The following is a 15052-nucleotide window of genomic DNA, read 5'->3' as shown; positions in this document are numbered from 1 at the left end:
AAAAAAAAAAGTAGTACACAGAATGGGGTCTTGTTGACGTGGAAGAGCTGCGTGGTGTGAACACTAAAGCTAGTAAGCTGGAAGGATAAGGAATAGTGGTCAGGGTGCGTGGCTTGAAACCAAGTATTGGGGTATGGTGGAATCTTGGGTGGCGAGACTGTCCTACGGGAACATGGAGAGGCCAGCTGGTGTGAAGGGAAGGAGAGGAAGTCAAGTGGTGAGAGGCAGGGGTACCGGATGGGTCATTCACGTGGGTAATTAGGTCCCCAAGGTGGAGGGCTGGAGTAGAATAAAGAGAAGGGCTCTGAGGCAGGAGGAAAAGTCCGTGATGAATGGGTCTGCAGGTCACAGCACCAAAGGGGAGTGGCAAGTGCTGCAGCTGGATGGCATTAACCTCAAAAGCGATAGGGCCCATGCAGTGCAGTGGCTCATGCGTGTAATCCCAGCACTCTGGGAGGCCAAGGCGGGAGGATCGCTTGAGACCAGTTTGAGACCAGCCTAACGAACAAAGCGAGACCCATTCCTCGGACTTGGTCTGTCATACCAATGGCACCCAGTCACCCGGGTCAGGAGAGTCACCTGTGGTGCTCCCCGCTCTTTCCTATATCCGATAGATCACCAAGGCCTATATATTCTTTGTTTTTTTGTTTTTTGTTTTTTTTTGAGACAGAGTTTCACTCTTGTTGCCCAGGCTGGAGTGCAATGGCACGATCTCAGCTCACAGCAACCTCCCCTTCCCGGGTTCAAGCAATTCTCCTGCTTCAGCCTCCCAAGTAGCTGAGATTACAGGCATGCACCACCACGTCCGGCTAATTTTGCTTTTTTTTTTTTTTTTTTTTTTTTTAGACAGAGTCTCGCTCTGTCGCCCAGGCTGGAGTGCAGTGGTGCAATCTCGGCTCACTGCAACCTCCGCCTTCTGGGTTCAAGAGATTCTCTTGCCTCAGCCTCCCAAGCAGCTGGGACTACTATTAGCTGGCCACCACGCCCAGCTAATTTTTGTATTTTTAGTAGAGACGGGGTTTCACTACGTTGGTGAGGCTGGTCTTGACCTCCTGACCTGGTGATCCACCTGCCTTGGCCTCCCAAAGTGCTAGGATTACAGGAGTGAACCATTGCCCTAGGCCCTAATTTTGTATTTTTAATAGAGATGGGGTTTCTCCATGTTGGTCAGGCTGGCCTCGAACTCCTGACCTCAGGTGATCTGCCCACCTCGGCCTCCCAAAGTGCTGGGATTACAGATGTGAGCCACCTCGCCCGGCCACCAAGGCCTAAATATTTTTATGGACACTCCTTAATCCAAGTCTTAGTTACTGCCACAATCTCCATAAGGGTCTTCAGGCTTTAAAAATTTTTATTAAAATTTTAAAATGTTTATTAAAAAAATATTTTGGGCTGGGCATAGTGGCTCATGCCTGCAATTCCATCACTTTAGGAGGCTGAGGCGGGTGGATCACTTGAGCCCAGGAGTTCAAGACCAGCCTGGCCAACATGGTGAAACCCTGTCTCTACCGAAAATACAAAAATTCTCCAGGCATGGTGGCGCAGGCCTGTAATCCCTGCCACTCAGGAGGCTGAGGCACGAGAATCACTTGAACCAGGGAGGCAGAGGTTGCAGTGAGCTGAGATTGTGCCACCGTACTCCAGCCTGGGCGACAGAGGGAGGCTCTGTTTCAAAACAAAACAAAACACACTTTTTTGTAGCGATAGGGTCTTGCTCTGTCGCCCAGGCTAGTCTCTAACTCTTGGCCTCAAGTGATGCTCCTGTGTGGAGTTTCCAAAGAGCTGGGATTACAGATGTGAGCCACGACAGTCTGCAGGGCACTGGTCTTGACCCGCCCTCCCTCATCTATTCTCTGTAGCCACAGCAAAATGCAAGTCTGCTATTTTTCTACTCCTAGTTAAAACTTTTCAGGGGCCTCCCACTGTTTAAGGATTAGGTTCAATTTCCAAACCTTTATCCAGCCCTGATCTTTCACCAGATTTGGAAATTATTACAAAAAATAAATCTTTTTTTTTTTTTTTTTTTTTTTACAAAAAATAAATCTTAAGAAACTAGGAATAGGCCGGGCACAGTGGCTCTTGCCTATAATCCTAGCACTTTGGGAGGCTGAGGCAGGCGGATTGCCTGAGCTCAGGGGTTCGAGACCAGCCTGGGCAACATGGTAAAACCCCATCTCTACTAATATACGAAAGAAAATTAGCCTGGCCTGGAGGCGTGCACCTGTAGTCCCAGCTACTCAGGAGTCTGAGACAGGAGAATTGCTTTAACCCGGGAACCTGGGAGGCGGACGTTGCAGTGGGCCAAGATCGCGCCACTGCACTCCAGCCTGGGCGATAGAACAAGACTTTGTCTCAAAAAAAAAAAAAGAAAGAAAAAGAAAAAAGAAAGTAACAAACTAGGAATAGAAGTAAATTTCCTTGATTTGTTAAAGTGAAACATCAAAATGGTCCCTTTGGTCTATTTGATAGGGGGCAGTGGTTCACACTTGTAATCCTAACACTTTGGGAGGCGGAGTTAGAAGGACTGCTTGAACCCAGGAGTTTGAGACAGTCTGGGCAACACAGAGAGACCTCTGGCCGCCCCCCCTTTTTTTTTTTTTGAGACGGAGTCCCTCTCTGTCGGCCAGGCTGGAGTGCAGTGGCACCATCTCGGCTCCCTGCAACCTCTGCCTCCCAGGTTCAAGCAATTCTCCTTTCTCAGCCTCCCTGGTAGCTGGGAGTACAGGCGCCTGCCACCAGGCAGGGCTAATTTTTGTATTTTTAGTAGAGACCGGGTTTCACCATGTTGGCCAGGTTGGTCTCGAACTCGTGACCTCAGGTGATCTGCCCACCTCGGCCTCTCAAAGTGCTGGGATTACAGGCATTAGCCACCGCGCCCCGTCGAAACCCCCCATCTCTATAAAGCAAATAAAAAAATAGCAGGGCATGGTGGTGTGTACGTGTAATCCCAGATACTAAGGAGACTCAGATGGGAGGATCCCTTAAGCCCAGGAGTTCCAAGCTGCAGTGAGCTATGATCACTGCACTCCAGCCTGGGCGACAGAGAGAACTGCTGTCCATAAATGATAATAATAACAGGGCCGGTCGCGGTGGCTCAATAATAATAGGGCCGGACGCGGTGGCTTTTTTTGTGCACTCTTCATGTAAAGTGAATTATCATCATATATTGCCTCTATTTTGATGTTTGGTTAAAATGGGGCACACCAGTACTAACTTCAGCTTTCTAACAATTCCTACTTCGCACACCATGTGGCAGTGTTAGATGGCTTTTGGGCGCTCGCCAAGGACTAGACATCTACTACTTCTTCTGGCCTCTTCGCTCCTATATCCACTGCTTCAATCCAGAGGCTGTATTTGACCCTCCGCGACCTCTTTGTCATGGCGTCCGCGGGGCGTCTACCAGCGGAGGCTTGGGCTGGCAGCCGGGCGTCGACCTTCCCAAAATGGCGGCGGCCGGGACAACTGAGCTCAAGGGGCGGGGTTCCGCCGCCGGGGGCGGGGCGGGAGGCCGAGGGGTCGGGCTAGCAGGCGGGACGCTTCCCAAGTCGGCAGTCTCAGCGCGCTTGCGCCGAGCGGCCCTGCGCGCAGTGAGGCAGTGGCGGGGGAAGGCACCGGTGGGGCCGACGGGCGGGTTGAAGGAGGGAAGCGGGCGAGCGAAGTCCCAGTGCGCGCCGCGGCAGCCCGGGCACCCTCCCCTTCCGGGCGTGAGTCGCTGTGAAAAGAGCTGAAGCGAGCGGACTCGCGCCGGCAGCGAGGCGCCGCTCCCGCCGCCTCAGCCCGGCCTCCCTCGGCTCCGGCGCTCCGGTCGCGGGGCCCGGGTTCGTCGGCACACCCCGCTCCAGCCGCCCCCAGAGCCTGTCCCCAGCCCTTCGGAAGCCCCGGCGCCAGCCCGGGCCCTCGGCAGGGAGGATGACGGAGCTGCAGTCGGCACTGCTACTGCGAAGACAGCTGGCAGGTGAGCAGGCGGGCGGCGGGGCGCCGGGCCCGGCCGCGATCGCGGACAGCCGCTGCCCAGTCCCTCTTCTCCTCCCGGGCCAGCGGCGGCACTGCCGAAGGGGCCCGGGCCTGCGAGGGTGGGGACCTCGAGGCTCCGGTCCCGGCCGGGCCCAGCCGTTCTCGCCCGGCTCTCGGAGGGCATTGGGGGCGGGGACGCGACCCAGCTCCGGCCCAGGGACGGGGCCTGGCGACCGGGGGGTCGGGGAGGAGGAGGCCCCCTCCCCCACCGTTCTGTAGGACGTTGCGGGGGAGGGGCTGTGTGCGGGTCCCCAGGCCGGGGCCGCCAGCTTGGAGGGGCGGGTCCCGGGCTCAGGTGCTGCCGGGGCCGCCGGACCTTCGGGGCCGGCTGGAGCGTCCGGACCCAGCGCGGCTGCGAGTCCCAGGCTCGGTGTCTGAGCCGCGGGGGGCGAGGGCGGGCGGAAGGGACCGGCCCTGGCGGGATAGGTGAGGCGCACAAAACTTCTCCCCGGGCGGCGCTGGGTCCGCGGAGTTGGGGCCGACAACAAAAGCGCTGGCCTCGGCGGCCTCCACGCGGGCGCGCGGGTGCCGGAGACCCTGGCGGGGTGCGGATCGCCGCCTCGCCTGCCTCCGCCTGGCACGGGCTCCGGCTGCGCCGCCCGGCTGGGGGAGGGTAGGAGCGGGCCGCGGGGAGAGCCGCTCGCTGGCCGGCTCCGGGCTTTGTGCTCGCCGCGATTCCGGCTGCTGCGCAGGCCCGCAAACCCCGGAGCTGCGCCCGCAGGCTCTGGCCCGGGGCGGCGGCCGGGTCGGCCTCCCCGAGGAGCCTGCGGCCCCCCTCCCCCATTGTCCCGGCCTCCGGCCGTTTGCGGCTTCCAGGTTGACTTTTTAGGGGGTTGGCTCCTACTCTGCTAGGACTGTGTGCACGGAGCATGCGCACTGGAGACGTCCGTGTGCGGAGTGGAAGGGGGGAGGCGGGTTGGTGGCTTCACAATGCAGCCCCACGTGCTGCCAGATTTAAAGAGAAATGAACCAGCACTTACCCCTGCTCTGTACAACGCCCGGCGTGTGTCATTCTCAGTTCAAGCGATCTTCCCCCTACCCACTCTAAAACCAGTAGCCTCTAGCCCTCAGCAGAAGCCAAAGACTAGAGTGATGAAATCTGTCTTTGAAATACATTTACTGAGAGTTTGAGGTGTTCGTTAAATCACCTTTATGGCTTTTTAAGGAAAAGGTTGTCAGGGGTTCTTACAGATTGTATAATTGGGTTTATTATTAGACCATGAGCAAGCAGGTTTGGACAAGTATTAAAGTTCTAGATGCTCAGGGGGAGTTAGCTTGTAGTGAATGGAGAAGTTCTAAGGATACTACAGGATACTCATCAAAATTATGTACTGGAAAAGCACTGAGGCTGGGCGCGGTGGCTCACGCCTGTAATCCCAGCACTTCGGGAGGCCCAGGTGGGCGGATCACCTTAGGACAGGAGTTCAAGGCCAGCCTGGCCAAAGTGGTGAAACCCCCGTCACTACTAAAATACAAAAAATTATTCGGGCGTGGCGGAGGGCGCCTGTCATCCCAGCTACTCTGGAAGCTGAGGCCGGAGAATTGCTTGAACGCGGGAGGCATCGTTGCAATGAGCTGAGATCGCGCCATTGCATTCCAGCCTGGGCAACAGAGCGAAACTCTTCAAAAAAAAGAAGGGCCGGGCGCGGTGGCTCACGCCTGTAATCCCAGCACTTTGGGAGGCCGAGGCGGGCGGATCACGAGGTCAGGAGACAGAGACCATCCTGGCTAACACGGTGAAACCCTGTCTCTACTAAAAATACAAAAAATTAGCCGGGCGTGGTGGCGGGCGCCTGTAGTCCCAGCTAATCGGGAGGCTGAGGCAGGAGAGTGGCGTGAACCCAAGAGGCGGAGCTTGCAGTGTGCGGAGATGGCGCCACTGCACTCCAGCCTGGGCGACAGAGCGAGACTCCGTCAAAAAAAAAAAAAAAGAACTTTATTGCTTTTTTTTTTTTTTTTTTTTTTTTTTTGAGGCAGAGTCTCACTCTATCACCCAGGCTGGAGTGCAGTTGCGTGATCTCGGCTCACTGCAACCTCCGCCTCTTGGGTTCAAGTGATTCTCCTGCCTCAGCCTCCCGAGTAGCTGGGATTACAGGCGCACGCCACCAAGCTCGGCTAATTTTTTGTATTTTTAGTAGAGACGGGAGTTTACCGTGCTGGCCAGGCTGGTCTTGAACTCCTGACCTGGTGATCCGCCCGCCTGAGCCTCCCAAAGTGTTGGGATTACAGGCGTGAGCCACCGTGCCCGTCTGCATCTTTTTTTTTTTTTTTTTTTTTTTTTTTGAGACAGAGTCTTGCTCTGTCGCCCAGCTGAAGTGCAGTGGCATGATCTCGGCTCACTGCAAGCTCCGCCTCCCGGGTTCACGCCATTCCCCTGCCTCAGCTTCCCGAGTAGCTGGGACTACAGGCTCCCGCCACCACGCCCGGCTAATTTTTTGTATTTTTAGTAGAGACAGGGTTTCACCGTGTTAGCCAGGATGGTCTCGATCTCCTGACCTCGTGATCCGCCCGTTTCGGCCTCCCAAAGTGCTGGGATTACAGGCGTGAGCCACCGGGCCGGCCTCTGTGAATTCTTACATAATGGAAAAGATAAACATTTAAAAGGTGTGAAAGAAGTTTTGCATTACTAAGAAAGTAAAATAAGATATAACAATGTCAGCAGCAGCAGTGTGTGAAAGGATTTCTTATCCGTTTGTGAACCAGCTCTAGATTTTGATGGTCACTTGGTTCCGTTTTGCACTCTTTTTTTTGACAATGTATATAGCAAATATTGATAAAACGTCCCAAAGCTCTTTCTTAATGATTGACTTTCTGATGGGGCATACTAAAATACAGTTTAAGATAGAGGAGAGAACAATTTAATTTGTATTTTTTCAGGCCTTGTTGTAAAGTTACTTAGCTGCAGATTTACGTTTTCCTGCCTTCTTGATCAGAAACAATGGGATTGTTTTTAATATTTTTTTAAAAATTTGAAGCATGTTAATTAACATGCTCAAAATGTACAAAGTAGTAGGGCAAGGCAAATGAATTTTAATTGAAATGTAAACATATCAAATTTATTGGAAAGATTTGATAACTACACACAGTGAAATAAAAGCCTTGTTTTATTTTATTTTTGAGACAGAGTTTTACTTTGTTGCCCAAACTGGGGTGCAGTGGCGAGATCTTGGCTCACAACAACTTCCGCCTCTGGGTTCAAGTGATTCTCCTGCCTCAGCCTCAGAGTTACTGGGATTACAGAAGCCCGCCACTGTGTCTGGCCAATTTTTGTATTTTTAGTAGAGACAGGGTTTCACCATGTTGGCCAGGCTGGTCTCGAACTCCTGACTTCAGGTGATCCACCCACCTCGGCCTCCCAAAGTGCTGGGATTACAAGTGTGAGCCACCACCACCTTTCACCCAGACTGGAGCGCAGTGACATAATCTCAGTTCACTGCAACCTCCGCCTCCCAGGTTCAAGCGATTCTGCTGCCCCCTCCGGCCCCCAGTAGCTGAGATTACAGGCGTGTACTACCACGCCAGGCTAATTTTTGTATAAAATTTCCGAAAACTTAAAACAACAATGGCTACATTTATTGAACCTCTAGTCTGTCAATCCTTAAGGATTTAAATTAATTACTTGGTAGAATATATCGGGTATGTTTTGTTGATAACTTAATGAAGAACCTGGTTACTTTCAGAATTGAACAAAATGGTTCCTTGGGTTGTGGAGTTTCTCAGTCTTGGCGCTACTGACGTTTTGGGTTGAGTATTGTTGTAGGGCCTGTTCTGTGCATGATAGAACGTTCAGCAGCATTCGTGGCCTTCACCCACTGGGTGCCAGTAGCATACTCCCTTAGCTGTGACAACCATAAATGTCTCCATTGCCAGATGTCTCCTGCGGGACAAAATCATCCCAGATTGAAGATTACTGAGTTAAAATGTTTCAGAGAAGACCATTATAGCTAATTGTTAAGCAAATAAAGACGCCTAACAGATTCATGAAATCAGATAGGTTGTGTATTTCTCTGTGGATATTAGTAGACTATGACTTACTCCTTTGCAAATTCAGCGGTGGCAATTCACGTTTTGCGGTGCCTTATGTTAAACACTAAGAAATCCCTCAGCACAAGAGATACTTTTAAAACATTTTATCTTTTGAAAAGGTATTATAAGCATTGGTTAAAAATGCAGAGAGTCCAAAAAACATAGTCTTTTCACTCTGGCCATAAGTTCTTTTTGTGGAAGCAACCCATCATTGACAAATATATGTCTTTTTTTTTTTTTTTTTTTTTTTTTGAGACAGTCTTGCTCTATCGCCCAGGCTGGAGTGCAGTGGCCCAGGCTGGAGTGTAGTGGCACGATCTCTGCTAATTGCAACCTCTGCCTCCCAGGTTCAAGCGATTCTTGTGCCTCAGCCTCCCAAGTAGCTGGGATTACAGGTGCGTGCCACGATGCCCAGCTAATTTTTTGTATTTTTAGTAGAGACGGGGTTTTTGCCATGTTGGCCAGGCTGGTCTTGAACTCCTGACCTCTGGTGATTCACCCGCCTCGGCCTACGAAAGTGCTGGAATTACAGGCATGAGCCATCATTCTTGGCTGACAAATGTGTCTTTTCAGAGAGGTTCTTGTATGTATGTTTATATAGGCTAACGTTTACTGAGGACTAACATGTACCAGAAACTGTGCTGAGTACGTTATATATTTATTTTATTTTATTTTTATTTTTTTGAGATGGAGTCTCACTCTGTCATCCAGGCTGGAGTGTAGTGGTATAATCTCAGCTCACTGCAATCTCTGCCTCCTGGATTCAAGGGATTATCTTGCCTCAGTCTCTGTAGTAGCTGGGCTTACAGGTGCCGGCCACCACGCCCAGCTAATTTTTGTATTTTTAGTGGAGATGCAGTTTCACCATGTTGGCCAGGCTGGTCTTTAACTCCTGACCTCAAGTGATCTGCCCGCCTTGGCCTCCCAAAGTGCTGGGATTACTGGCATGAGCCACCATGCCTGGCCTCTACTGCATTTTTTTTTTTCCCCAACACAGAATCTTGTTCTGTCGCCCAGTCTGGAGTGCAGTGATGCGATCTTGGTTCACTGCAACCTCCGCCTCCTGAGTTCAAGTGATTCTCCTGCTTTAGCCTTCCAAGTAGCTGAGATTACAGGTGTCCACCACCACGCCTGGCTAATTTTTGTATTTTTAGTAGAGACAGAGTTTCACCGTGGTTGCCAGGCTGATCTTGAACTCCTGACCTCAGGTGATCTGTCCACCTTGGCCTACCAAAGTGGTGGGATTTACAGGCGTGAGCCACTGCGCCCAGCCCGTCTATTGCATATATGTATATTTTTTGAGACGGAGCTTCACTCTTGTTGCCCAGGCTGTAGTGCAATGGCATAATCTAGGCTCACCACAACCTCCGCCTCCCCAGGTTCGAGTGATTCTCCTGCCTCAGCCTCCTGAGTAGCTGGGATTACAGGCGTGTGCCACCACACCCGGCTAATTTTGTATTTTTAGTAGAGACGGGGTTTCTCCATGTTGGTCAGGCTGGTCTTGAACTCCCAGTCTCAGGTGATCTGCCCGCCTCAGCCTCCCAAAGTGCTGGGATTACAGGCATGAGCCACTGCGCTGGGCCAGTTTTATTATATAGTTTGTTAATACACATTATGTGTTGTGATATTTCCACATATAGTTGTGAAATTAGGTGCATTTATCATTATTTAATAGAGTGGATCTAGGGTGGAAAATCTGATAATCCAGTGACTATCATTATATTGTTGCCTTTTGACTTCCTTTTCTCAGGTGAAGAATGTTCGATTGCACTGTCAAGATGAGTTTCAGTCCTTTGCCTCTTTTGGCCTTGGGTACTTCAGTACAATTTTTTTGTTGGTGGGAGGGTATAGCGTGGGCATTCCTTTGCTTTAAGCAAGTAAAGTATTAATTAAGCACTCTTTTAATGAGATCAGTTTGATTTAGGATAAATAATTTGGCATTTCTTAATTATTGAAACCTTTTTTTAGATTTAAATTTTTGTTAGAATTTAGATGACCTCTAAGGGTATGTCTAATGTTACCTTTCATTGGTTTGTAGGAAATAACTTTTCAGAGAAGGAAGTGTGGGCTTATGGAAACACTCTGGCAAGGTAAACATAGTGTAGTTTTATATGGTTAACAGCATTTCAGGTATAGAAAAGTACAAATCAGAAAAAGCAAACATTTTCCAAGTTTTGGTAATGAATATGAATTATTAGTATAAACAGATAAATGATAAAGAATAAAATGTAGTTCCAGGAAATAAGATATTTAAATGTTACAATAAAACATTCTAAACTTTTTCCCCCTAGTGCAAGATAGTATTGGGCTAATTTGAGTTAATCAGAAGTTTTTTTTTTTTTTTTTTTTTTTTTTTGAGATGGAGCCTCGTTCTGTCACCCAGGCTGGAGTGTAGTAGCGAGATCTTGGCTCACTGCAGCCTCTGCCTCCCGGGTTCAAGTGATTCTCCTGCCTCAGCCTTCTGAGTAGCTGGGACTATAGGCGCACGCCACCACCCCTGGATCATTTTTGTATTTTTAGTAGAGATGGAGTTTCACCATGTTGGCCAGGATGGTCTCCTTGGCCCACCTTGGCCTCCCAAAGTGTTGGGATTACAGGCGTGCGCCACCGCGCCCGGTCTAATCAGAAGTTTTTATCAGTGCTGTTCCATTGATAGATTCTGGCCCTCATAGAAACTTCTGGAAGAAATACTGTAATGTATTGCTGTTGCTGTAGAGATGTATACCTCTTTTTATAAAGTTATGTTCTAGATTTGCAACAAGTTAATTTTTGTAAGTGGAAATATTTTATTTTACCTTTTATTTAACCTTTATACCCATGTCCAGTGACTTAGAAAAACTGCTATTGCTGTATCTTTGCTTTTTTTCCTTTAGCTTTTCTTATTTACTCTTCTATTGGCTAGGGATATGTTAAAAATACAAAAAACAAAGACCTTTAATTTTTACCTGGCAGCTGTTTGTTGTTTGTTTGCTTTAATCTTGTAAAACAAGATTGCTTTTAAGTAAGTTTATCAAATAGGAATTTTTAAAAAAGTTCTTCATGTCAGGAGACACTTTTCATTTGCTTTTGAATGTACATGCATTTTAATTACAGTATCATATTCTTATGTAAGGTATATATTTTCTAGGGTTTCTATGTTAAGACAAAGTAATGCTAGGCAAAGAGTTCTTTTTCCTTTTTTTTTTTGAGATGGAGTTTCGCTCTTGTTGCCCAGGCTGAAGTGCAGTGGCACGATCTCGGCTCACCGCAACTTCTTGCCTCCCGGGTTCAAGCAGTTCTCCCACTGCAGCCTCCCGAGTAGCGGAGATTACAGGCATGGGCCACCACACCTGGCTAATTTTGTATTTTTAATAGAGACAGGGTTTCTCCATGTTGGTCAGGCTGGCCTTGAACTCCTGACCTCAGGTGATCTGCCTGCCTCAGCCTCCCAAAGTGCTGGGATTACAGGCGTGAGCCACGCGCCTGGCCTAAGAGTTCTTTTTCAACTTGATGCCAAAAGCATGAGCCATAAAAGGAAATATTAGTAAAGTGGACATCATGAAAATTAACAATTTTTACCTGATTAAAGACTGTTAAGAGGATGCAAAGACAAGCTACAAACTGAAAGAACATTTGCAAATCACATATCTGGCAACTGGTTGTATCTAGAATATATAAAGAACCCTCAATAGTTAAAAAAAAAAAAAAAGTCAATTAAAAAAAATGGGCAAAATTAGCCAGGTGTGGTGGCTCTCATCTGTAGTTTCAGCTACTAGGGAGGCTCGAATAGGAGCATCGCTTGAGATGGGGATTTTGAGGCGGCAGTGAGCTGTGACTGCACCACCGCTACACTCCAGCCTGGGCGACAGAGCAAGGCCCTGCCTAAAAAATAAGGGCAAAAGACACCAAGAGACATTTCACTGAAGAGGACATACAAATAGCAAACAAGTGAAAACATGTTCAACATTATTAGACATCAGGGAAATGCAAATTGAAACCACAGTAAGATATCACCACTTACCCGTTAGAATAGTTAAAATTAAAAAAACTGTAACACTAAATGCCGCCAGGGACTTGGAGAAACTTGAACTTTTATACATTGCTGGTGGGAATGTATAATTGTATATCCACTACAGATAGAAAACAGCTTGCTTTTTTTTTTTCTTTTTTAAGAAACAGGGTCTCTCTCTCTTTGTGTCTACATACATCTTTTAAAAAATTTTTATAAAAATAGAGACGGGGTCTTGCTGTGTTGCCCAGGCTGGTTTTGAACTCCTGGGCTCAAGCAGTCCTCCTGTCTTAGCCTCCCAGAATGTTGGGATTACAGGCGTGAGCCACTGCATCCAGCCTATTTTTTTTTTTTTTTTTTTTTTTTTTTGAGACGGAGTTCCGCTCTTGTTGCCCAGGCTGGAGTGCAGTGGCGGGATCTTGGCTAGATTGTCTTTCTTTATGGGTGGTCTTGGCACCTTTGTATAAAATTCTTGAAATGACAAAATTATAGTGATGGAGAATAATGGTGTTCAGGGATTTAGGGACATGAGGGATATGTGGTATACAGCAACATGACGGATCTTTGTGGTGATGAACAGTTTTGTATCTTGATAGTGATTACACACATCTGCAAATGTGATAAAATTGCATAGAGCTATACACACACACACACGAGTGATGACATCTGAATACAGTAGTCCTCCCTTATCTGCATGGGATAAATACTTTGCAAGACCTCCGGTGGATGCCTGAAACCACTGATAGTCCTGAACCTTGTGCTTTTTCCTATATATGCCTACCTATGATAGGGTTTAATTTATGTTAGTCACAGTAAGGTTAACAACAATAATAAAACAGCAATGATAACAATATGCCAGCGTTACTACTCTTGCACTTTGGGGCCATTATTAAGTAAAATAAGGGTTACTTGAAACCAAGCACTGCTAAGTGATAGGCAGGAGGGACAGTGTGAGATTTCATCATGCTACTAAGAACAAAAAATTTAAAACTTAGGAATTGTTTATTTTTTCTGTTATTTTCCATTTAATATTTTCAGACTGGGCTTGACCACAAGTAATCAAAAATGCCGATGGGGCAGGGGTGGGGGGACTGTAAAGTATATGGATTGCACCACTGTCGATTTCTTGGGTTTGATATTGTGCTAGAGTTATACAGGATGTTAGCATTTGGGAGAAACTGGGTAAAGGTTACAGGAAACCTTTCTGTACATTTCCCCCTTGTCCTATGGGACTGTATTTCAGAATAAGAAGTTTTTAAAAAAGTCACCTGTAACCACGCATTATTATCAATCCTTTTTCAAATAAAGAACTTAATATTTGTAGTTAAAACACAACTACATGGTTGCTCTATTAACATGTTCAAGGAACAGGAAGTTGAAATAGAGAAACCTGTAGTTTAAGGCAGAAATTCCATCTTAATTTTATTTTTTTGTTATTTATTACTTAATTTATTTTTGAGACAAAGTCTTGCTGTGTTGCGCAGGCTGCTCTTGAACTCCTGGGCTGAAGCAGTCCTCTTGGCTCGGCCTCCCAGAGTGCTGGGAGCCACTAGGCACAGCTACCATCTTAATTTTAAATAGCAGTCTTCATTTAAACTTGTGTGGTTGCTTGGAAAATGGAATAGAGGATCAGCGTAAAAGTTTATTTATTGAGCCCTTATATGCCGTTGTATTGAGATGCTGCCGGAACGCAAAGGTAATTGATGTGATATCCCTACCTTGAGGTGCTACATTTAGTAGCACTATGTAAACAAAGTTTTTATTTATTTATTTATTTAATTTTTTTTTGAGACAGAGTTTCGCTTTTGTCGCCCAGGCTGAAGTGCAGTAGCACCATCTCGGCTCACTGCAACCTCCGCCTCCTGGGTTCAAGCAATTCTCCTGCCTCAGCCTCCCTAGTAGCTGGGGTTACAGGCGTGTGCCACCACGCACAGCTAATTTTTTGTATTTTTTAGTAGAGACGGGGTTTCTCCATGTTGGTCAGGCTGTTCTCGAACTCCCGACCTCAGGTGATCCACCCACTTCAGCCTCTCAAAGTGCTGGGATTACAGGCGTAAGCCACTGTGCCTGGCCTTTTTTTTTTTTTTTTTTTTTAAGGGAAACAAGTTTATTAAGAAAGTAAAGGAATAAAGAATGGCTACTCTGCCAGGTGCGGTGGCTCACGCCTGTAATCCCAGCACTTTGGGAGGCCGAGGCGGGCGGATCACCTGAGGTTGGGAGTTTGAGACCAGCCTGACCAACATGGAGAAACCCCATCTGTACTAGAAATACAAAATTAGCTGGGCGTGGTGGCGCACACCTGTAATCCCAGCTACTCAGGAGGCTGAGGCGGGAGAATCGCTTGAACCCGTGAGGTGGAGGTTGCAGCGAGTCGAGATCATGCCACTGCACTCCAGCCTGGGGAACAAGAAATTCCGTCTCAGAAAAAAAAAAAAAAAGAATGGCTACTCCATAGGCAGAGCAGCCAGTAAGTAAATGAATTTTTTTTTCTTTTTTTTTTTTTTTTGAGATGGAATTTCACTCTTGTTGCCCAGACTGGAGTGTAGTGGCACGATCTCAGCCCACTGCAACCTCGGCCTCCCAGGTTCAAGTGATTCTCCCGCCTCAGCCTCAGAAGTAGCTGGGACTACAGGCGTGTGCCACCACAACTGGCTAATTTTTGTATTTTTAGTAGAAATGTGGTTTCACCATGCTGGCCATGGCTAGTCTTAAACTCCTGACCTCAGGTGATACACCCGCCTCGGCCTCCCAAAGTGCTGGGATTATAGGCTTGAGCCATCGCTCCCAGCCAGTAAATGAATTTCTAAGGAAATAGTCTGGCAGGCCAGGCTTAGTGACTCATGCCTGTAATCCCAGAGTGACTCATGCCTGTAATCTCAGCACTTTGGGAGGCCAAGGCAGGTGGATCACCTGAGGTCAGGAGTTTGAGATAAGCCATGGCCAGCATGGTGAAACCCCATTTCTACTAAAAATACAAAAATTAGCCAGTCGTGGTTGCACATGCCTGTAGTCCCAGTTGCTTGT

The 15052-nt window shown here is 47.9% G+C and overlaps 1 protein-coding gene across 3 annotated transcripts in view; it reads left to right on the top strand.

Moving 5' to 3' along the window:
* Positions 1-3552: 3552 nt before the first annotated feature.
* The window catches only part of UBE2G1 (ubiquitin conjugating enzyme E2 G1), a 94973-nt gene continuing 83473 nt past the window's right edge, over positions 3553-15052 (top strand). The window contains exons 1-2 of one of the 3 annotated variants that reach the window (XM_054535387.2): positions 4301-4440; positions 10079-10130. In XM_054535387.2, coding sequence (XP_054391362.1) covers positions 10112-10130 — 19 coding nt within the window. In that variant the 5' untranslated portion in view covers positions 4301-4440; positions 10079-10111. Of the gene's footprint in view, positions 3956-4300; positions 4441-10078; positions 10131-15052 lie in introns of those variants that run through there. The other 2 variants (XM_054535388.2, XM_054535386.2) reach the window with 2 other exon arrangements.

The sequence above is a fragment of the Pongo abelii genome, chromosome 19, assembly GCF_028885655.2.
Source record: "Pongo abelii isolate AG06213 chromosome 19, NHGRI_mPonAbe1-v2.0_pri, whole genome shotgun sequence".
NCBI lineage: Eukaryota > Metazoa > Chordata > Mammalia > Primates > Hominidae > Pongo > Pongo abelii.
Note: the sequence above shows the minus strand (reverse complement) of the source record. Positions and strands in the feature narration are given on the sequence as shown.